This window comes from Musa acuminata, chromosome BXJ3-4 (genome assembly GCF_036884655.1).
Source record: "Musa acuminata AAA Group cultivar baxijiao chromosome BXJ3-4, Cavendish_Baxijiao_AAA, whole genome shotgun sequence".
NCBI lineage: Eukaryota > Viridiplantae > Streptophyta > Magnoliopsida > Zingiberales > Musaceae > Musa > Musa acuminata.
In genome coordinates, this window is record NC_088352.1 from 5,404,440 (window position 1) to 5,426,657 (window position 22,218).

The 22,218-nt window shown below is 34.9% G+C and overlaps 1 protein-coding gene across 1 annotated transcript; it reads left to right on the forward strand.

The window, feature by feature from the left end:
* The first annotated feature begins 430 nt into the window (after nt 1-430).
* Nucleotides 431-21,671, forward strand: LOC135634872 (myosin-11-like). The gene is made up of 40 exons (XM_065145554.1): nt 431-568; nt 676-754; nt 1,274-1,402; nt 4,030-4,173; nt 4,268-4,413; nt 4,494-4,650; nt 4,758-4,816; nt 4,921-5,080; nt 5,212-5,361; nt 5,450-5,586; nt 5,676-5,822; nt 5,936-6,037; nt 6,138-6,195; nt 6,462-6,563; nt 8,267-8,304; nt 8,445-8,571; nt 8,649-8,819; nt 8,944-9,075; nt 9,183-9,292; nt 9,410-9,470; nt 9,846-10,023; nt 10,098-10,303; nt 10,425-10,544; nt 11,420-11,518; nt 11,727-11,948; nt 12,589-12,728; nt 14,249-14,360; nt 14,449-14,499; nt 14,607-14,690; nt 14,808-14,978; nt 15,061-15,216; nt 15,326-15,532; nt 15,723-15,866; nt 16,109-16,179; nt 16,256-16,355; nt 20,426-20,482; nt 20,885-20,941; nt 21,024-21,104; nt 21,177-21,259; nt 21,394-21,671. The coding sequence occupies exons 2-40, from the start codon at nt 740-742 to the stop codon at nt 21,515-21,517; spliced, it is 4,608 nt and encodes a 1,535-aa protein (XP_065001626.1). The 5' UTR covers nt 431-568; nt 676-739; the 3' UTR covers nt 21,518-21,671.
* Nucleotides 21,672-22,218: the final 547 nt, after the last annotated feature.

Genomic DNA, 22,218 nt, shown 5'->3' on the forward strand with positions numbered 1-22,218 from the left:
TTGCATAGTTTCGATATGAAACTAAATCGAAAGGTTATATTAATTAAAAAATCTTGAAACTCAAGTTTTTTAAGGATATAAACCGAATTATAGAATGGAGGTATAAATACAAAATTATTTACTTCAGAGGGGTTTATATGCAAATTGTTCTTTCTAAGCCGTTTTGGCGGTTCGAAAGCATGACATGTTATAAAGCATCAAACCGATTTAGCGGTCCGTTTAATGTGTGTGTGTTAGAGAGGGAAGTGAGGGCAGAGGGAGCTCCGATGGAAATGGCGCAGGTGAAGGGAGGCAACGGCCACCACTCGCGGCCGCGGGTGACACGGGCCGTCTCGTGGCTCCCGTCGCGCAGCGTCTCCGAATGGCGAGGGTGCGCGCTAAATCGCCTTCGGTCCAAACACGTCCCGCTCCCCTTCCGCTCGTCTCGTCTCGGGGTTCCCCGCCCTGCTTCCTTCCGCCACATCCACATCCTCTTCAACTCCTCCATCGCCGTCGACGCTCTTCTTTTTCCCTTATTCTTGTTCATCCTCCCGAGGAGAGGCATATGGACGCGAACCAATCCAAAATGGTGCGGATCCCTTACCCCTATATCCTCCTCGTCCGTTTTGTATTTTCGGCTTACGTTCTTGGATCTCCGTCTTCATATTATGTTGTGTCTCTGTCCGTTATTCATAGGTGCAAGTGTAATCGTGAAGTAGAAACAGAAACTACGGTGGCTTGACATTTCAGGAAGCTTGTGATGGCATCAGTACCAGTAAGTTGAAGATGAGAACACAATATATATATATATAATTTAGATAACCACTAGAAGTATACAATTTTTTTGGAAATTTTAATGTAAGCATGAACGCTCAAGCGGAATTGATGCACTTTCAAGCCTAAGTTCTGGTTACATAATGTTCTTCTTTGGGTCTCCTGGAGGGGAATCTAGTTTGCTTGGAGGTGTAATTAAGTGAAAATGAAATCCATAGTTTCACAAGAAACTGCTAAATGGTTGGTGTGGTCCATATATTGAAAGGTGTAATCTGCATATTGATATGTAATTTTTTTATCTTATGAATAGATTTATCAGTAACAACAACAAAAACATTCCATAGTGTCTCATTTATTTGGTGTTGGCCATTGGTTTGTTTTCCTGCTATTGAGATCTTATCGATGAATTTACGACGATAATTGTTTTTCACGCTGATGATTATGAAGATATAGCTAGTGCAACATTTCCTTTACAAAACTTTGAACATGATTATAATTTTATTTTTTCTAATTTCTGCAGGGAACTCCAGTTAATATAAGTATAGGTTCTCATGTATGGGTTGAAGATCCAACATCATCTTGGATTGATGGACAGGTCACTAAGATCACCGGTGAAAATGCTGAGGTCCAAGCTTCTAATGGGAAAACAGTAAGCTGACTGCTACTGCTGAAGTCCAGATCCATTCAAGCATTATTATTAGTAGATTTGTATAGACTTACTCATGAAATTCTATTCCGTCTGATTATTATGTAATCTGAAGGTTGATAGGTAAATATAATTTATGCCAAGATTAAACATGGATGGTTCGTCAAGCACAGACTTCTGTAAATTCCAGCTCTCCACTTGTACAACATGACTTATTACTTCTTTCTGGACAAAATTTGGTAACCAACTCATAGATAGCCTCAAGCAAATTTGGTTTCAGAAGGACAAAAAGTTGTTCACATTCCTACTCATGAACTTATAAGTTCATGAGTTCCTATTGTTTTCTAAGTTCATGAGTTCATGAGTTCCTATTGTTTCCTACTCATGAACTTATAAGTTCATGACAGAAGGACAAATTTGGTTTCAAAAAGAAAAACTTATAAGTTTTTCTTTTTGTTTTCTACCTTCTCTCCTCAATTTCCTATTATTTTGCAGTTTGGAAAATGTTTTTACTGTTAAAGCTTATTGTCACTACTACAAGTTCTTTTCAGATATAATTTTTTTAAGTTTATTTGATATTTTCTTCAAATTTGTGACTACAAATAGGATAGCAAATTTTCGTTCACCATTTTTGTCATCCAAGACTCTGATGATTTAATATATGGATATTACTTAGTTTAGGTCTATGCAATGATATGCTGAACAATCTACTGGTGCACCAATCGCATCTGTTTGGTGTGTCTTCTGTTTATTTATACCTTATTCTTGACTTCCCAAATTTTAGTTGCTAACATTTTTCATTCCATGTAGTGTAGCAATTGTGCTAAACTTAGGGCATATTATTCTCCCTTTAATATTTACAAACAGAATTTACTGCAGAAGACCATTGGGTTATGTTCTCCCCTATTCTCATTTTTTTTCATGATTATATTATTTCTTTAAAGGGTTACCATGTCCTTTCCTTACACTCGGTGATGCTTAGTGTGAGAACATTTGTTCTAATATGTTTTTTTATGAGTCTATTGGCCTGTAAAACTCTTATCATGTGTTTTTTTAATCAAGCCCAGCTGATGTTAATTCCATAATCCTTACTAGGTGCTAATTTATGATTTCCTTCTGTCCTTAATGGACATCTCGGTAGAAGTATTGGTTCAGGTTACCAGAACGGAAACGAAAAATGACTGGTTGAGGTTTGGGACTTTGGGTCACTATGTCACTGATCGAATCGGTGGGTCATTTGGTGGGACTGCATATTTAACAAAAAAATTTAAAAAAATATAAAATAATTCAAAGTTATATGTAGTCCAAAAAAAATCTAGAAATATCAAAATTAATAAAAAATGAACAATCTTGAACATAAATGAAAATAAAACCTTAGTTATATGTAATAACATAAGAAAATAACATCAGTCAATACTCAATACATTGTTCAAGAATATGAAATAAATAATTTATCTAGCATAATTGTCATGATAAGGATATAACATACACCATGAGTTGTGAAGTTGTCGAAGGAAGAAATGGATAGAAGGTGAGGAAAGACTAAGGAGAGGGATGAGCGAAGGAAGATGAGCTGAAGAGAGAAGAGTATGAAAGAGTGGAAATAGAAAAGCAATTAGAGAGAAATGAGAAGATGAGGGAGGGGCGGTCGATGGGAGAGAAAGCAGAAGAGTGATCTGATGAGAAAGAATTTTCTCTCCTTATCTTTAATTTAATTAACATAAATTCCTCTGGAATAAAAAAAAAATGTAATGAACAGTATTTAAGTATTATTTACTATACTACCAAATAATTTGTTCCTGGTGTTTTCAGCCCAACCACCTAGTCTGGTCCTATTATGATAGCTATGCATAGAAGGACTGGCAATTGAAAAAAAAAAGAGAGGTGGGATTGCCACTATGGAACCGTTGGTCATGTACATTCTAGAAGAATTATAAAGGATCCCAATCCATGACAAGCATGTCATATTTGGACTGCATCATGGAAAGAATTTAGGTTATTTCTCACCATTGAGGTGCAATTTATGAATAATCTTTCCGAGGAGAAAGTCCTTTGTGGTTTTGAGCTTCCTGTGATAAGCTCGAAGATTTATTTTTGTTGCCAAAGATCCTTGTAAATTACTGTTATCGAGCCACAATGTCTAGAATGTGTTTGTACATCTTCCATTTAACCTGAGATCCATGACATTGCCTGGGTTTTGGGTACGTACTTGCTGATATGTCTCCCTATGATCAGTATTGGAATCCATCAATAGGGTATTCTTGTTGATCTAATTTCCTGTGATAATTACATGTGGCTTCTTGAGGTCCTATGTTAAATATTCTTTTCACATTTGTTACTCTATATATTAATATAATAAAAATGATAATTGATCATAATTGGAAGAACACATGCAAACCAACACCAACTGATTCACTTGATCATGTCTATTTTCTCTCAATCTTGTAAAGTGCAATGCTAGTCTTTATCATTTATACTCAAATATCTAACTTAAAGATAGAAATAATATAGGTATATTTCACTCTTAATTTTCTTGATTCGTATGTTTAAATGCTAAATTAAATGGAGAATATACTTTATGAATCAAGATGTGTATACAGTGCTAATATGTATTTATTATGATTCACCAGGTTGTTACTAATCTATCAAAAATATATCCCAAAGATATGGAAGCCCCACCTGGAGGGGTTGATGACATGACAAAACTCTCTTATCTGCATGAGCCTGGTTTACTGCAGAACTTGTCAACCAGATACCAACTGAATGAAATTTATGTAAGCTGTACCTTGTTTATCATCCAATTTACTTTTCAGTACATATGCTCCTTTTTTATTTTATGTTTTAATCTGATATGTATATTCTTGGCAGACTTACACAGGAAATATTCTAATTGCCATAAATCCATTTCAAAGGTTGCCCCATCTATATGATTCTCACATGATGATACAATATAAAGGAGCTCGATTGGGTGAGCTAAGTCCTCATGTGTTTGCAGTGGCAGATGTGGCATACAGGTTTAATTTATTGCTTTTGTGTACTAGATTCATAATCCTACAAAATCATAAGTTTGTTCCTAGCTATGTATATGAAACAGGGCAATGATAAATGAGGAGAAAAGTAATTCCATTTTGGTTAGCGGTGAAAGTGGTGCGGGTAAAACTGAGACAACAAAGATGCTTATGCGTTATCTTGCTTATTTGGGTGGACGGGCTGCTACTGAAGGACGAACTGTAGAGCAACAAGTACTTGAAGTAAGTTGATGATCTCTGATAATTAGTAAGCACAGTTCAACTAGAACTTCTGTAGTAGTCTATTTATGATCTGTTTCTGAGGGGTAGATAAGTGATTGTTTTTCCAGTCAAACCCAGTTCTTGAAGCATTTGGAAATGCAAAAACTGTCAGAAATAACAACTCCAGGTAATGCATTAAGAGGTTTTGATGTCAAATAAAATATTATTTTGTGACATGCTATTATCTTCATGAGCATCTATATTGATCCATATGTTTTACAACAAATGCAGTCGTTTTGGCAAGTTTGTTGAGATCCAATTTGATAGGCAAGGTAGAATATCAGGTGCTGCCATTCGGACATATCTTCTTGAGAGGTCCCGAGTTTGCCAGGTTTCTGATCCAGAGCGTAACTACCACTGCTTTTACCTTCTATGTGCAGCACCAACAGAGGTGTCTTTTTTGTAATAATTATTTATTTACTATGTAATTTATGTATTATGATGCTTAATGGTGAAACATCTTTTTTGATCTTAAGTTTACTTCCCAAGTATTACAGTAACTAATTTTGCATCTCATTCCAGGTGGTTGAAAAGTACAAGTTATCAAAACCAAATTCATTTCATTATCTTAACCAATCAAATTGCTATGAGTTGGTTGGTGTGAGTGATGCCCATGACTATTTAGCCACCAGGAGGGCTATGGATATAGTTGGAATTAGTGCACAGGAACAGGTAAATATTGATTTTTTAAAATGTAACTGCTATTGCATCTGTGACTAAAGCAATATTGTGAAATTCATCTTTTGGGTCCTATTCCCAGGATGCAATTTTTAGGGTTGTTGCAGCCATTCTTCATCTTGGAAATATTGATTTTGCCAAGGGACAAGATATAGATTCATCAGTTTTGAAAGATGACAAATCTAAGTTCCATCTGAAGATGACCGCTGAGCTTCTTATGTGAAGTCCAAATTCTAAATGCACTTGTTCTTGTTGCTTTAGATGCTACTATTTCAAAGTCGTTGAAATAAGAACGTATGATATTTCAGGTGTGATTCTGCAGCTCTGGAAGATGCACTGTGTAAGCGTGTGATGATCACACCTGAAGAAGTTATTAAGAGACCACTTGATCCTCGTGCTGCAACCATCAGTAGGGATGGCTTAGCTAAGACAATATATTCTCGCTTGTTTGACTGGTAAAGAACTGTGATTACTCAATCTCATACTACTTTAAACTTTCTTGAACCATTAATGAAAATGATGAGTCTTGAAGAATTTGATATTATACTTTATTTCATTTAATTTACAGGATTGTTGATAAAATAAATGTCTCAATTGGACAAGATCCAAATTCTAAGTCACTGATTGGGGTCCTTGACATTTACGGTTTTGAAAGTTTTAAGACAAACAGGTAAAATAACAAAAAGGAACTTTATTAAGCAAGTGGCAGTAATAAGTTCTTTTTATCCCTAATGTGATCCTATTCTATATTTACCTTTTTTTTTTTGCAGCTTTGAGCAGTTTTGTATTAACTTCACAAATGAGAAACTACAGCAGCATTTCAACCAGGTAAACTCTTCGCATATGGTAAATTCATTCTTGTCTTTGTTGATTAAAAAAAATTCAGTAGATGTAATATGTAATGCCCAATATTTCAAGGTTGGTACAACTCGTCTTTTCAGCATGGGAAATTAAATATGAAACTTCTTTTTTTCTCTATTAGTAGTTTTAATAGCAGGTAGAGAGTTTTATTTGATAAAGGAAAATGAAAACAAAGGTAAGTACTTGAGGTGGTTCTTTAACAACTGAACTGGATTGCAACTTGTTCTTTTCAGCATGTTTTCAAGATGGAGCAGGAAGAGTACACAAAAGAGGAGATAGATTGGAGCTACATTGAATTTGTTGATAATCAAGATGTCCTGGATCTTATTGAGAAGGTTTTCTCATTTCTCTTTTACTTGCACATGATCCATGAATGTTAGTTTTGTGTTTTATGGAAAATTTTCTGGAGATGTTAATCTATATCCATCATTCACATGTTTGTGTGGCACGTATGTACTGTATATGTGTGCTAATGTCTGGTAATGTCCAGATCTTGATCAATTATGTTCTAAAAATGGGGCATGGTGTCTTTCATAGTGGTTTTAAGTCTAAGTTTCATGCAGTGCATATGATGGTGGTATCTTGTGGAATCGGAGTGATGTTGATGCATTAGCACCACAATTGCTGATATTGTGGGATGCTATGATGTACCCTAAGCTGACCACTTTCAACCTTATCTCTGTTTGCAGCTCAAATTAAGACTGGTCCCACTCTTAGGTAGCATTAACAGAACAGTCAAATTCTAAATGGAAACATCAAAATGAGTTCTCATATTTGTTAACAATTAGTACAAATAGTGACTTGATGCTTGTAATTCTAGAATGGTCAGAACAAAATTATATTTGTTCTGTTCGATAACCAGCATGCAAAAAAGTAAAATGTACTCAAGAACTTTAGATTGACCCTACAGGTGTGAAAATTTGCTCTAACATAAGTAGCATAACTGTGTTTAACAAAATGATGTTCTATCTTTCTCTTGAGCACAGTAAACATGTGCACTGGATGGTGTTGTGGTATTACATCTTGATGGAAGGAGGGGTTGGTCTATTGTTTTGCATGAAGTAAATAAATAGTTTAGTTGTTTGCCTTGGCTTATTTTGTTACGCTACATCTTAAGTACTTTTGAATATTAATCAATATAGGCCTTTTTGGATAATGCAACAAATGTGTTTTTTAACATCTTCCCTGATTACAGTAGTATCCTGGTGTCACTTTTTGCAAATGGTGGCCTTTTAAATTAGTAAAGCAACCTTTGTGCATTTTGTTGGTACTAATGTTAAATTAAAGATGATCTATATTCATGATGTTATCAAGAAGAGGAAAATGAGTTCTAGTTCCCAGTAGTTTCTGTTTGCAAAGAATAATGACAACGATTTTGTTATACATTGTTGCACATTTTTCGCTTTATGTGTATTTATATATTACGTAGATGCATAACATGCTCCTTGGCATGGCAACCCCCAACAATAGGATTCCCTCCGAGATTCTCAATCATCCAGCTATATGGATGGGAGCAGATATTTTACACTAATGAATTTCTATGGTATCTATTTGTGCAAAGAATTGCAATGGTCATGTCATGAATCTAAAACATGGCTTGAATGGGACTCAGCAAAATTAGGGTTTTCCTAATGAAATTCATATTTATCTTTTTATTTATTAGCATCTTTCACCAATTCTGTTGAATGGATTCCCATGTTTGCTACAATTGTACTACATGTTATGATTGATTAACTACCAACCAATGTTCCAGAAAACATTGGTGCATTATTCTTTCATGTTCATGTTACTTCCCGTAGTATTTCTCCATATTTATTTAAATTTCTTAGTACATTGATAATTCACATGACCTTCTCCTCTGCTTGTTGCTTCTTATGTTATAGTATTTCTCCTTATTCAATTCAATAGATAACTCATATGATCTTTTTGTCCTTTGCAACTGATGAAGATCATAACTTTTATGCAAAATGGTTAGATATTTGTAGCATTGAATGGAACATGCATGTTATGAAACTTAGGTTGCTATTTTCTATTGCAGAAACCTGGAGGTATCATCGCACTCCTTGATGAAGCATGGTAAACTTTAGTTTTCTTTTCTCTTCTGTCTAGTTCTTTTCTAGATTTGTTTTTCATTTTTTCCTTTTTCTCGGGAGAGAAATTTTTTACATTTTTTGCAATGTACAACCTTATGATGTTAATCATTCTTGTATCAACAGTATGTTTCCAAAATCAACACATGAAACCTTTGCGCAAAAGCTTTACCAGACATTTAAAACACACAAGCGCTTCATCAAGCCCAAGCTTTCTCGTACTGATTTTTCGATAAGCCATTATGCTGGAGAGGTTAGATAGCTTGATTTAGCTGAAAAACAGCTATAAGCATTGAGACTAATTTCAGTGCATTTGTTTTCTGTTATTAGGTTTTATATCAATCTGATCAGTTCCTGGACAAAAATAAGGATTATGTTGTGGCAGAACACCAAGATTTGTTGAGTGCTTCAAAATGCTCATTTGTTTCAGGCCTTTTTCCTCCTCTGCCTGAGGAGACATCCAAGACTTCAAAATTTTCATCCATTGGTTCTCGATTTAAGGTGTATACTTATCTTCCTCTTTTTCTATAAAAGCTAGATTTTTTTCTTTCTAGAGAATAATTTGGGGCCTTTTGTTTTCTTTTGTAAAATATGCATCTCACTCTAGATTAAAATTTTGCTGCAGCAACAACTACAGGCATTGATGGAGACATTAAATTCCACAGAACCCCATTACATTAGATGTGTGAAGCCGAACAATCTTCTAAAACCTGCCATTTTTGAGAATGTCAATGTTATGCAACAATTACGCTGTGGCGTGAGTACTTTTTGGACATTTTGATTGGTTCTGACTAAAGATGTTATTTTATATTAACTGTTTTAAAATTTAAATAATCATTTTTAATTCTTTTGGGGTGTCATTAGGGTGTTCTTGAGGCTATCAGAATTAGTTGTGCTGGATATCCTACTCGTCGCATATTCTATGAATTTTTACATCGTTTTGGTGTTCTTGCCCCAGAAGTTTTAGAGGGAAAGTAAGTTCAAGTGTCCTTCATTATGATGTTCTGCATATGGTTTTGTTAGATATATATTGCATTCCATGACTTTGATTGTATGAGGAGCTTTTGTTTTTGCTTTGCATTCTTGAACAGCTACGATGAAAAGATAGCTTGCAGGAAGATTCTGGAAAAGACGGGGTTGGCAGGTTTTCAGGTATTTCCTGAACCATGTTCATCATCATAACATTTTGCATGGTTAAATCACTGTTATCTTGAGTTGCCATGTGTATAGATGATCTCTGTATTATAATTTTAGCCATCTATCACTACTGCTAGCTTAAGTGCTTAACTAAAAATGTAAAATTGTCCCTATTAATTTACGTGACAAAGCCACTTTCCTTTGAATGAGTTTGTGTCATGAAAAATCTGCTTGCACTACTTTGTTTATTATTGTTTCCTGGTAGCAATTTATCTGTTGCCTTTGTTTTGAATTTGTTGATCATTCATTGACATGTATTTTTCATGTCTTGACCATTTATCTATTTGTTGTAAAATTCATGTAGTTTTAAACTGCTTCCCGATTTTACAGATAGGCAAATCAAAAGTTTTTCTTAGAGCTGGTCAGATGGCAGAGTTAGATGCTCGACGAGCTGAAGTGCTTAACAGCGCTGCAAAAACTATTCAAAATCAAATACGAACACATATTTTGCGGAAACAATTTATTGCTTTGAGGAAGGCTACCATATATGTGCAGTCATTATGGAGAAGTGTGTTTAACTCATTTCAATATAAGCTGTGTAATCTTTGGTTTTATACTCATCAAACATCTTTTTGTTCATAGGGAGACTGGCTTTTAAGTTGTATGAAGGCATGAGAAGGGAAAATGCTGCAATAAAGGTTCAGAAAAATTTGCGTCGTTACAAGGCTAAGAAGGCTTACACACGATTGAGATTGTCAGTTCTTGTCCTGCAAGCTGGTTTCAGATTTTTGGCTGCTCGGAATGAGTTTAGGTTTAGGAAGCAAACTAAGGCAGCAACTGTTATTCAGGTTGATTAGTTTTCCTTGTTGTCGAATTAATGAATAATTTGTTATTTTGTTCACTGTTGTACATTCTCGAAGACTTCAAATCCTCTATGTATATCCTTATCTTCTTGTTTGCTATTTGCAGGCTAAATGGCGTTGTTATAGAGCTTATTCATACCATAAGAAGCTAAAGAGGGCATCACTTGTCAGCCAATGCAGATGGAGGGGAAGGGTTGCAAGGAGAGAGCTTAGGAAGCTCAAATTGGTACGTACTTTTATAATGTACCACTATCTAGACAGGTTGAGGGTTTAGGCATGGGGTTCAGAGCTGTTGATTGAGTGATCAAGCAAGAGAGATAGAGAGAGAAAGGCAGACCTATTAATAAAGGATTTTTATATAAAAAGTCATAAACTGAAGCGAGACCACCCAAAATGGGCTAGTCTGCAGCCCCATTCTCCGTTGGACTGATATGTACCTCCCTGTTCACTTTGGTCCGAGCATTTTTTTCAAACATGGTTTTAAGGTGTTTTTGCATGTTTTCCTTTCAACACATTCTTCTTCGTTTCACTATTTATACCCCTGCAGCACATGAGCTTTGTCTGCCAGTTATCTCCTAAAGTTAAATAAAATATTAGTTTAAATTTAATACATAAAATGCTACCTCCTAGATTACCACAATAAATTGCACCTTTGTACCACTGCCATATACATTTATAGTTTTTTTTCCTTGAAAGAGAAATTATATTACTTTAAGAAATGATGACAACCAATGGTTAGCTCATCAGATTACAAAAGGGAACTCTCACTAGCACAAAAGTGTTGAAAACAATAACGCCATATACATTATAGTTACTCTCTCTAGTTGGGTATTGCCAATAGCAGAATGAAATAAACAAGCTACATAAACCTGATGTCCTCTTATTTACTTTGGACTATCAGAGAGTAGTTTTAAGTTTTAATTCGAGATTTTGATGTTTGACTAACTGCTGCGAAATGTTGCATATGTGTGTGTATATATATGTATGTATATGTATATCAGTATGTGTGTGTGTGTGTGTATATGTATATATATGAGTTGCTTATGGTCCTTGATAAACTTGTCATATTTAATTCATATGGATTTGATTTGTTTGATTCAGGCTGCACGAGAAACAGGTGCTCTCAAGGAAGCGAAGGATAAGCTTGAAAAGACAGTGGAAGAACTTACATGGCGTTTGCAATTAGAAAAGCGTTTGCGGGTAAGTTTTGGACATTTTATAATTATTATCTTTATGGTTAGATGTGCTGGTGCCTGGTGCTGATCTACAGTGAATAAACATGAAAGAAATTTAAGGCAGTCACATTCAAAATTTGATTTTATCATTACATCTATCAATTGTACACACACTGTTGCATTAACATATATTACTAAGGTAACAGGGCTAACTTAAGTTTTAATGGATACAGACAGACTTAGAGGAAGCTAAAGGACAAGAGATAACAAAGTTACAAAGCTCTTTGCAAGCAATGCAAAGTAAAGTGGATGAGACAACAGCAATGCTTGTCAAGGAACGAGAGGCTGCAAAAAAGGCTATTGAAGATGCACCTCCTGTTATCGAAGAAAATACTGTTCTTGTTCAAGATACTGAGAAGATTGATTCCTTGACGGATGAAGTGGAGAACTTGAAGGTGTTGGTCTTCATACAATTGGACATGTATTCACAATATTAGTAAATACATTTATATATTTTTTCAATATTGCTGAAACATACTGGGTATGCAGTTTCTTTAATGGTTATGATATAAGATATCATTTTAAAGTAAGCTTAATTCTTTCCCCTCTTTACTACTATCACTTCATCAACTGCAGGTGGCAACATTAGAAAGTTGATTCCATGGTAGAATGTAAATGGGGTTTACTTACATATGAATGAGAGCTTTACCAACATGAAAACTGAAAAGCATGCTTAAATAGCTAAGTACTTAGGCATCTTCTCTTTTGTGTGCAAATTGACTGCATTTGTATGCATCAAAGATTGATATTGAGTTTAATATGGATCGATAAGATTTCGTTAATTGTATATAATTTTATGGTCATCAAATTAATTAAAATTTGGTGGCATTTGCTTGCACTATAGTTCTGCTTACTTTAGAAAAGAAGGTTTCTATTGATGCAAATGATTCTGTGGGCAAGCTTTGATTCTTTTTCTTTTATACATGTCGCATATAATCTGTGAATTTTTTATCTGTTTATATATTAGAAAGTGCCTTCTATCAATATGAAGATCTTGGCTTATTTCATTGTTTTCTTGTTTTCTGCCCCTTTTAGGCCTCATTACAATCAGAAAAACAACGAGCTGATGATGCTGAAAACAGATTTAATGAAGCACAAACAACTAGTGAAGAAAGACAGAGGAAGTTACACGAATCAGAAGGAAAATTACATCAACTTCAGGAATCTTTACACAGGTTTTACTTTTTTCATTGTCTTACTCTTATGTTAAACACATTGGGAAAAAATCCATTTTATTTGAGATATAAATATGGACGGATGTCAAAATAGAGCTATCATGTAGATGTGATGATGCTTGCTGAATACGGACATCTGTTTGTCGTGAGCCATCAACTATCCTTTTTTTCAGAAACTTGATCGACATTGCTCATAGGTCAAATTTTCCTGGTCAGCGTGACTTGGAAAAAAGTTATTGTTTCTGGAATTGATCTGGCAGATCTTGGAACTGATTTATGCCCGAGAGGTGAATGATACCAGACTGTTGTTAGTTTTCTGGAGTAGGTCATTATTTATACAATTACAATTCTAGACAGTGGATGATATTTACATTACTTGAAGGAAGGAGACTGCAGATAGAGCAACTTAGGTTGCATACTTTTGCAGCTCAATGATTGGATAGTCAAATTTGAATCTAGAAAACAGATTTTGAGTTGACCGATACTCAGGCAACTATGAACTTTGTTCGTTACTGTGATCTGTACTTTATAATTTGCATAGCACCTCAACAGGAGATGTTTCAGGCGATATTGCCAAGGAATCTTTCTTGCAGCACTCACTCTTGATCAATAACTTATGTCAAAATCGTTGATGTTATTAGAAAACTGGAATATGGTCTTGCAGATCAATTTCAGATATAAGTTTTTTTTTTTTGAAAAATAAACTTGTATTACTTCAAGAATGTCATATACAATTTGAACCAAGCTCTTCCGAGCTTAGTAGAGAACCCAACACAGTAGGCCATCTGTCTCGCCAGATTTGGTGAGTATTTACATTATTTTCATAGGTGGCCTACCAATGCACACACCTAATACTTTCCCTATATACATGTGATATGGTCGAGAATTTATTCATCAGCATGTATAAGAAGTAATCAGTTCGATGTTATCTTATTCTTCCATTACAGGTTAGATCCTCTTCCCAAATTAAATAAACCTTTCGGCACTGCATACTCACTTTCTTTTGAATTTAAGCACAGTCCTCTGGTCTCAAACAAATGCTCTATTGATACTTGAGCACATGAGAAAAATATTTTTGGCGCAAGATGCAACTTGGTGCATCAATTTTTAGCGAAATCCAGTTAAGGTTGCTCTCTAACTTTTGTTCACGAGGACTGATGAATTGAAATTCTTCAGGTAACATGTGATAGTTAGGAATGTTCTAGGGTTGTCTCACTTATAAAGGTTGTGCACAAGAGTTCTGAAAGACTCCAAGAGGAATAGAGACATTTAAGACAAATCAGGAGAACTTTTATACTTGTAACTTTTCCTTATGTCATAACCTGAAGTGATGTTAAATGACACAGTTGAGGATTGTGAAAATGCTTTGTATGACATTTTGCATATTTAAGGTTCATTTTTGGATGGATGATTTGAGGTCTTAAAAATAGCTATCTTTGAATTGTCTGTACTAAGCAACGAATATTAGTACTAGAAAATGCCATTTTTCAGATACCTTAATTATATTCTTTCTTAACTAGGCTTGAAGAAAAGCTGGCAAACCTAGAGTCCGAAAATAAAGTACTTCGTCAGCAGGCTGTATCCATGGCACCCAATAAATTGTTATCAGGACGTTCTAAATCAACTCTGCAGGTGAATGTAACAAAGTTTTGGTACTGGATTCTAAAATGGCACTAATATTAATCTAGACTAAACCCCCTTTTTTATGATTGGTTGACAGAGGAGCTCCGAAAATGGTCTTGTTATTAACAGCGAGACCAGAACAATAGCAGTAAGATGAACCGATGCAGCTTCTTTTGTTTTTCAATTTTGGATACTTTATACATTAAAAACTTCAACTTGATATTTTCTCAACTAATATTGATTTGTGTGATTTAGGATCCACTTAGTGCATCATTCAACATGAGGGAGAATTCTGAAGTAGATGATAAGCCACAGAAATCTCTCAATGAGAAACAGCAGGTTAAATATCTGACTTAAACTTCTATTTATCTTCTTTCCTGCAAAGTTGGTGCTCCACATGTTGATATTTGAGTGAATTCTGGCACTCCCATATTGACTTGTCAACTCTTATTACAGGAAAACCAGGACTTATTGATTAGGTGTATTGCACAAGACCTAGGATTTGCAGGAAGCAGACCTGTTGCTGCCTGTATTACTTATAAATGCCTTCTACAATGGCGATCTTTTGAAGTTGAGCGAACAAGTGTGTTTGATCGAATTATTCAAACAATTGGTCATGCTATTGAGGTTTGAACTAATCCCTTGTTACTACTATCATTTTTTGTACTTGATGAGCTTCACAATGGATATTATTCATTGTATGTTGAAGACCCAGGATAATAATGAGGTCTTGGCCTATTGGCTTTCCAATGCTTCAACTTTATTGTTGCTACTTCAACGGACACTGAAAGCAAGTGGCGCAGCAGGAATGGCACCACAACGCCGTCGGTCATCATCTGCTACTCTTTTTGGCAGGATGACTCAAGTATGGGAATGTCTTAATTGTTGTTAAGATGCTTTTCACCATCGCCATCTTTTAAGTTTGTGCTTGGGGGAAAAACCTAGCAGTGATATTCTACAAATTTTATTCTTAGAGTTTCAGGGGTACACCGCAAGGTGTGAACCTTTCTTTTGTGAATGGAAGCTTGACTGGTGGAGTAGATAAATTGCGCCAAGTTGAAGCAAAGTACCCTGCTTTACTATTCAAACAACAACTTACTGCATATGTAGAAAAAATATATGGAATGATCAGGGATAATTTGAAGAAGGAGATATCTCCCTTGCTTGGTTTGTGCATTCAGGTATGCCTTGCTTGTTTGTGCTCTAAAACTAGGCTAATAAGGTTTCATGTCATGTTGCTGTCTTGCTGGTATTATTTACATAATATTTTACAATTTTGACCATCAAATTTCTCTTTAGCTAAGGTAGCATCTACATGGCATGCTTGATCATTAGCATGTTAGGGTTCATTTTTGTACATGGATGATGCAGGCCCCACGAACATCAAGAGCTAGTCTAGTCAAAGGTTCTTCTCGCTCACCAGGAAATGCTCCTGCACAGCAAGCTTTGATTGCCCACTGGCAAGGGATTGTTAAAAGTCTTGACAGTTTCTTGAACACATTGAAAGCAAATCACGTCAGTTTTTTTTTCTACACAGTACTGAGTTATTTATTTATCTTTTTCTTTCTTGAGATAGTATTCTTGAATTATTGTTGGTCTTGGTTACAAATTATGATCAGGTTAGAGAATTCAATACAACTTTTCCCAAAATTTGTCAGAATCGTTCCAGTCCCATTTTCCCTGCATATTTCATTTATTTGCTGAAAATATAATTATTTATCCTATAACTTCTTATTTGTGATTTCTTGTATAATTAGGTGCCTCCATTCTTAGTTCGGAAGGTGTTCACACAGATATTTTCCTTCATAAATGTACAACTATTTAACAGGTACACTTTTTAGACTACACCAGTCTCTGCTATTATTGTAATAAGAATTGTCATTAATGGGCTCTCATTTCTTCAGTCTTTTATTGAGGAGAGAATGTTGCTCATTTAGCAACGGTGAATATGTTAAAGCAGGATTAGCTGAACTAGAACATTGGTGCTACAAAGCAACAGATGAGGTAGTTATCTTCGTTCCAGTATATTTTTTTAAGAGCTGCTTATACCAGGACAAGGAAGTTGGTCTGAATTTTATCGGTAGCGTTGGTTTTTATCTTGGTTTGATTACTCTACTGTTTTTCTTCTATTTGGTAAAATTAATATTATAAATTATATAATAGTACATGAAAGTAGGTATTGATTACTTGTTATATCATTTCATTCCTTAACTACTTTTCTCAGAATAGCCTGCAATTGATAAAAATATAAGATATAAGCTTAGATATATAAGTTGAGAAATATACAAAAGAAAATAAATTATATAATAATACATGAAAGTAGGTATTGAATACTTGTTATATCAGTTCATTCCTTAACGAACTGCATTTCTCAGAATAGCCTGCAATTGATAAAAAATATAAGATATAAACTTAGATATATAAGTTGAGAAATATACAAAAGAAAAACAATTTAAAAAAGCAAGGGTATGAGATCTTAGTTGACGTGCTTTCATCATATTAGCAACTAGCAACTAGTAAGTTAGCATCAATTCTTATGCTAATTTCTATTTGTAAGAAGTAAATGTCAAAACCTATTGACAGCAGTGAAATAAAAGTTTATTATCTACTCATTTGTTAAAACTCTTGTTTGTATCCTTCCATTTCCTTGTCTAATCTACATGATAGAATAACACAAGAAGATCTATCCTCCTCTTGCTCCAGAAATCTTAGGAAGACTTAATAAGATGCCATTCTTATTTTTATGAATTAGTAGAATAGGGTTCAGTCATTGGCTTGAGCTACATGGACCATCAGCTGCTCATGGGTCCGAATACTCTGTGAAACTATATGCCATTTAATATTTTTTAGTGTTTTCACCCAATTCCTTCTAGTATCGTCCAGATTGGCATCGTAGTGGATCAACTTATAATCCTTTTGGGACCACTACCATCTTTATTGGACATATGAACCATAAGTTCCTTAAGTTTATCTAAAGCTGTTACTGCTTAAAAAATATGATAAGTGCAATTATTTCTTATTCTATATTGCCTAGTAAAACCTCTCATTCATCTCAAAGTTGTCTTCTTAACATTACTTATTACAGAACATCCTTAAATTTATTTGCTGCTTACCTTTTAACCCAAGGTTTTGATTCAGTCACCAATGTTAGAAGCAAGGTTTATGAAACCAGATAGTATTTACTGATATGACCATGAATTGGTACATGAACCACCATTTTTCGATGCTATTCGACCGGTCCTATTGCTTGGGTATGTTAACCTCTCTTGGAATACCACCCAGTTTAATTGTTAAGACGGGTACTAAGTGGTAGGACAATGTCTTTTTGCCTTTTTTTTCTCCCTTTCTTTCTCTCTTTCATACGATCCTTCTCCCCTCCTTCCTATTGCTTCACTGCTGCTTCCTTGTTCATCTCCAACCAATTCGTCTATTCCTCTGCCTCCTCTTTTCTTCCTCTTTCTCTCTGGTCCGAATGGTATGCCATTCTTTATTGGTATGTACTGGTCCGGCTTTTGGCTGGTATCAGTAACCAATGAGATTTTAAATATTGGTTAGAATTACCTCCTCACCTAGCTATCTTGTGCTAACCTTTTTTCAATTCATTAATCCTTTCTTGTAAAATATATTTCTTGTTGTCACTAAAACTCTATTTTGCATAATTAGTGTCTTAACACTTCTTTAATATATAACACAAACTATGAGACCACATTAATATGTGTTAGTTACTCCAACAGCACTATAAACTCTCAAATTTGGTGAGGTAAGCTTCATTTGCCAAGTTTCTACGTAACTTCTGCTATTTCAACATTTAGGACAATTTACTCCACAAATAGAATAAACTTTGAGACCTCATGAATATATGCACTAGTTAATCCAACAACACTATAAAGCTCTTGGATTTGGTGAGACAAGCTTCATTTGCCAAGGTTCTACTATAACTTCCACTGTTTGGAATTGCTTGCGATCTGTATTTTGTTGGTTCAATCTTTCGAATACCCTTTTATTTAGGAGAACTATGTTTTCTATGATCAATTCATACCAAACTAATTTCCTTTCATTCATGTAGCTGACATCTATAGCAATGGCGCACTGTATTTGATTTGTGACTTAAGCTTATATTAAGTTTACCTAAACCTTAGTTTTCTTCTTTCTAAAAGATTTTTACAACCAGAGACAGCTTATTATGATCAGGAGTTAACGATTGTGCCTTTGCTTCTCGCTGTCCCAGTGTTCTAAATGCAGCCTATTCAGTCACATGGGCAGCCCATGCAACCTATGAGCCTCAACATGCAGTATATACACATGTGCAGCTTCCTACATCTATGCAGCCACTTGTGCTGCCAATATATATATATATATGAAAATTCCAGCTGGCATAATGTAACAGCTTATCCAGCTCATACATCTAAGTGGCTGCTTTTGCAGGTTTTATATAAATGAAAACGTGGCTGCATGTACCTGTGATCTGCATAGCATGAACCCAAGATTGGAAATTGAATTATGTTTCCTCTATCTTGCTACTATTTCAGTTTTATGTAGTATTAATAGTGTAAAAAAAAAATTTAAGATTGATCTTGTAACTCTTCACTTAAATAAATTAGAATAGTAATATTGCCCCTTCAGTTTTTATTTGACAGTTGCTCATACTTATCCGCTTATTTTTGCATATTTGTTTGTTTGTCCTTGATTATACTTCATTAGCATTCTAACATGTATGACATTTATTGGCATATGTAGCTACATACTGCATATGCTTTATATAGAATGCCTTGACTACCTAAATATTGATATTGCTTCTTGTAACATTGTTCCATCCTCTTTCTTAAGTTGACTTCTTGACTACTTTTGTTTGTTTGTTTGTTCGTGTGCACCTGCATCACGTGAATGCTTCGTAGACTGCATTGACCATCTGGTTGATATTCCTTTATATAACATTGTTCCATTCTATTTCTTAAGGTGACTTCTTGACCGCTTTGGTGTTGTTTGTTGGAATCTCAATAACTGTGTTTTCAGTTTATGCCTCTCCATAGAGAAAGAAGGGAAGCTTCATTTGAATGTGGATTTTTACCTATAGAACTGTTCCTAGGTTTATTTTACTGAATCTCCTTTAAATTGCAGAATGAAATTTCATGTCCAAATATGATCTCTTGGTTTTTCTCTCCTCTTTCTTACAAAAATTTCAGCCATTAGATTATCTCTCAGAGGAAAATAGATTAATGCATAAGAATGAAAAGCTTGTAAGCGTCAAACTTTTGATCAAGTAATTAGCTGTTTGTAAATGAGTTATGCTTTCCTAGGTCTTGGAAGAAACCTACTGACTTTCTCACCATTTTGATCATAGTTATTAGAATCAGACCTGTCAGTCAAGTTTCAGATCAATGGGTCATTGGTTGAACCGGTGGGCCAATTGATCCTTCTGTAAAATTACTATATATAATATTGAAAATAAAAGATAATTATATATAATATTGGAAATATAAAACATATGTAGATATTATTGTAAAATAACTTTTATGATATAATGAAAGAGGACGATAAGGACGAAGTAAACACATTCAGTGAATGAGAGAATAATGAATTTAATATAGTTTTCTTCTTTTATCCTTATAATTAGGAGTTAAAATGTCCTTGGGAATATTCAAATATCTTTGATAATAAATAAATACTTGAGGGTATTTTAGCCTTTTTAAAGCTCTAGCATAGCAGATTGGACTGGCTGGTCTGATCCAGGATCTATAACTATGAACTTTGACATATGAAAATATTTCATTGAGATTATATCTTTTAAATATTCTTTGATATTCTGTTTATGATCATAGATAATCAAACGCTTAAAACAGATGTGAGCGATGCAATGTTTTAATCATCAAACTTGTGTGTGAATTTTTGATGCCAACTATGTTGTTGTCCTTATTTTTTGAGGAGCTTAATAAGATACAATTTGTATCATGAAACACATCATGGTCTAGAGGCCATATCGATATTGCTTTATGTTGTTTCAGAGTTACAATGAGGTTACCCCATTGATGATGGCTTGTTAATTTTTCCAAGAATTATTTGTTTTCTGATTGCAGTATGCAGGTTCAGCATGGGATGAACTAAAGCATATAAGACAGGCTATTGGATTCCTGGTAATGATTGTCCTCTTCATTTTCTTATAGTGTATGTCACATTGAAGAACCAGGACAGCTGCTTCATCATCCACAACATAATCCTTATTTTAGAGGAAGTTTGTATGCCTAATTTGACCAGAGTGGCCAATATAAATATTGGCCTACCCCAGCTTCTTTGTGAATTTTTTGACTAGTTAAATATTCTTGTATTCATAGACTATTCAGTAGAGGTTGTGCATCTTAAGTTGACCAGGTTAGCAGGTTATTCTAGAACCTTAACACATAACAATGCACCTTGTTTTTTGTCCACCTTGTAAATAGATTGAAAACTGTGTTAAAGGTTGACAACAAACCGAAGTACCTCTTTCCAATTTGAGAGTTTAAAGTTAAAACTGATGACATGAACTATGGCATATTCAGGTGATCCACCAAAAGCCAAAGAAGACCTTGGACGAAATTAGCCATGACCTTTGTCCAGTGAGTGAAAGTTTCTGATATTTCCTCAAACCTTTCTCCCTGATGTCTTATTGATAATCCAGCAAACTTCCTACATTTGCAGGTACTTAGTGTGCAACAGTTATATCGGATAAGTACAATGTACTGGGATGACAAATATGGTACACATAGTGTGTCCCCTGAGGTAAAAATTCATGGTGGATTCATTCATAAGAAATGGTTCAAGCTATGACCATAAGTTGTGACAATTCATTAGGTTATATCGAATATGAGGGTGCTGATGACTGAAGATTCGAACAATCCAGTGAGCAACTCATTCTTATTGGATGATGACTCGAGGTAAAACATTATGTTTACTCCATAACATGTTAGCTTAATTTATGCTTCAAAAGATAAAAAGCAAAGTGCCCATCGCTTTATGATCTTCAATTATTATTACTCCATCTGCTCATTCTACCCTGTTGAATATGCAGCATACCATTTTCAGTTGATGACATATCAAAGTCGATGGAACCAATTGATATATCTGATATCGAACCCCCTCCACTCATTCGGGAGAACTCAGGTTTCATGTTCTTGTTGCCACGCTCCGACTAAGAGTCTAAGCCAGTTAATTATTCTTCTCCAGTGGATCAGGGATGGTTTGAGTTTCATGCAAGTGGGGTTCTGATAGTCAACATATTCGACACTTGAAAGATCCGCATCCTCCCCTTAGGTTTAGTGCATTCTCGTGCATTCAGTTTGAAACCAATAGGAATCAAGACTGAAATCTACAATGAAGAATAGGAGCAAGCCTCCCTCTCTCTCTCTCTCTCTCGTGGGGCATTTTGTATGGCTCTCTTGGTTGTATGCCTGTATATTTAATCACGATATAGAACAAATCTGTTTGCTTTTTGCGCTCTGTTAGCTTGTAGCCAACTTGGAGTTTACACCCTACCATATTACTCCAGAAAATGTAAAGCAGAAGTAAAGCTGGCTTTGTTTTCATGGTTTCTTAGGATACCTTCATTCATGCTCTTATTCTACATGCAACAGCTCGTGGCAAAGATGCAGCTGTTCATGGGTTCATGTACCTTATATAGAAACTTCTTTTTGTAATACAAGATTCTAAGTATAGTGGTTTTGCTAACATTGAGTCATGATTTTGATTCGGATGCAAGAAGTTGGCCTGTGACCAGATGAAAGAACACAGCACAGAAGATTATTTTTCCTTTACGAGGTATTATTATTGGCCCTTGTTTGAGTACATCTTGATTTAATCATAAGAGATTGATGGATTTACTATGATTAAATTGAGT

Excerpts from the sequence above, each read along its gene's own strand:
- LOC135634872 (XM_065145554.1), top strand. Across the intron at positions 15,533-15,722 it reads TGCTTGGTTTGTGCATTCAG|GCCCCACGAACATCAAGAGC; the intron begins GTATGCCTTGCT and ends TGGATGATGCAG. Across the intron at positions 16,356-20,425 it reads GCTACAAAGCAACAGATGAG|TATGCAGGTTCAGCATGGGA; the intron begins GTAGTTATCTTC and ends TTCTGATTGCAG.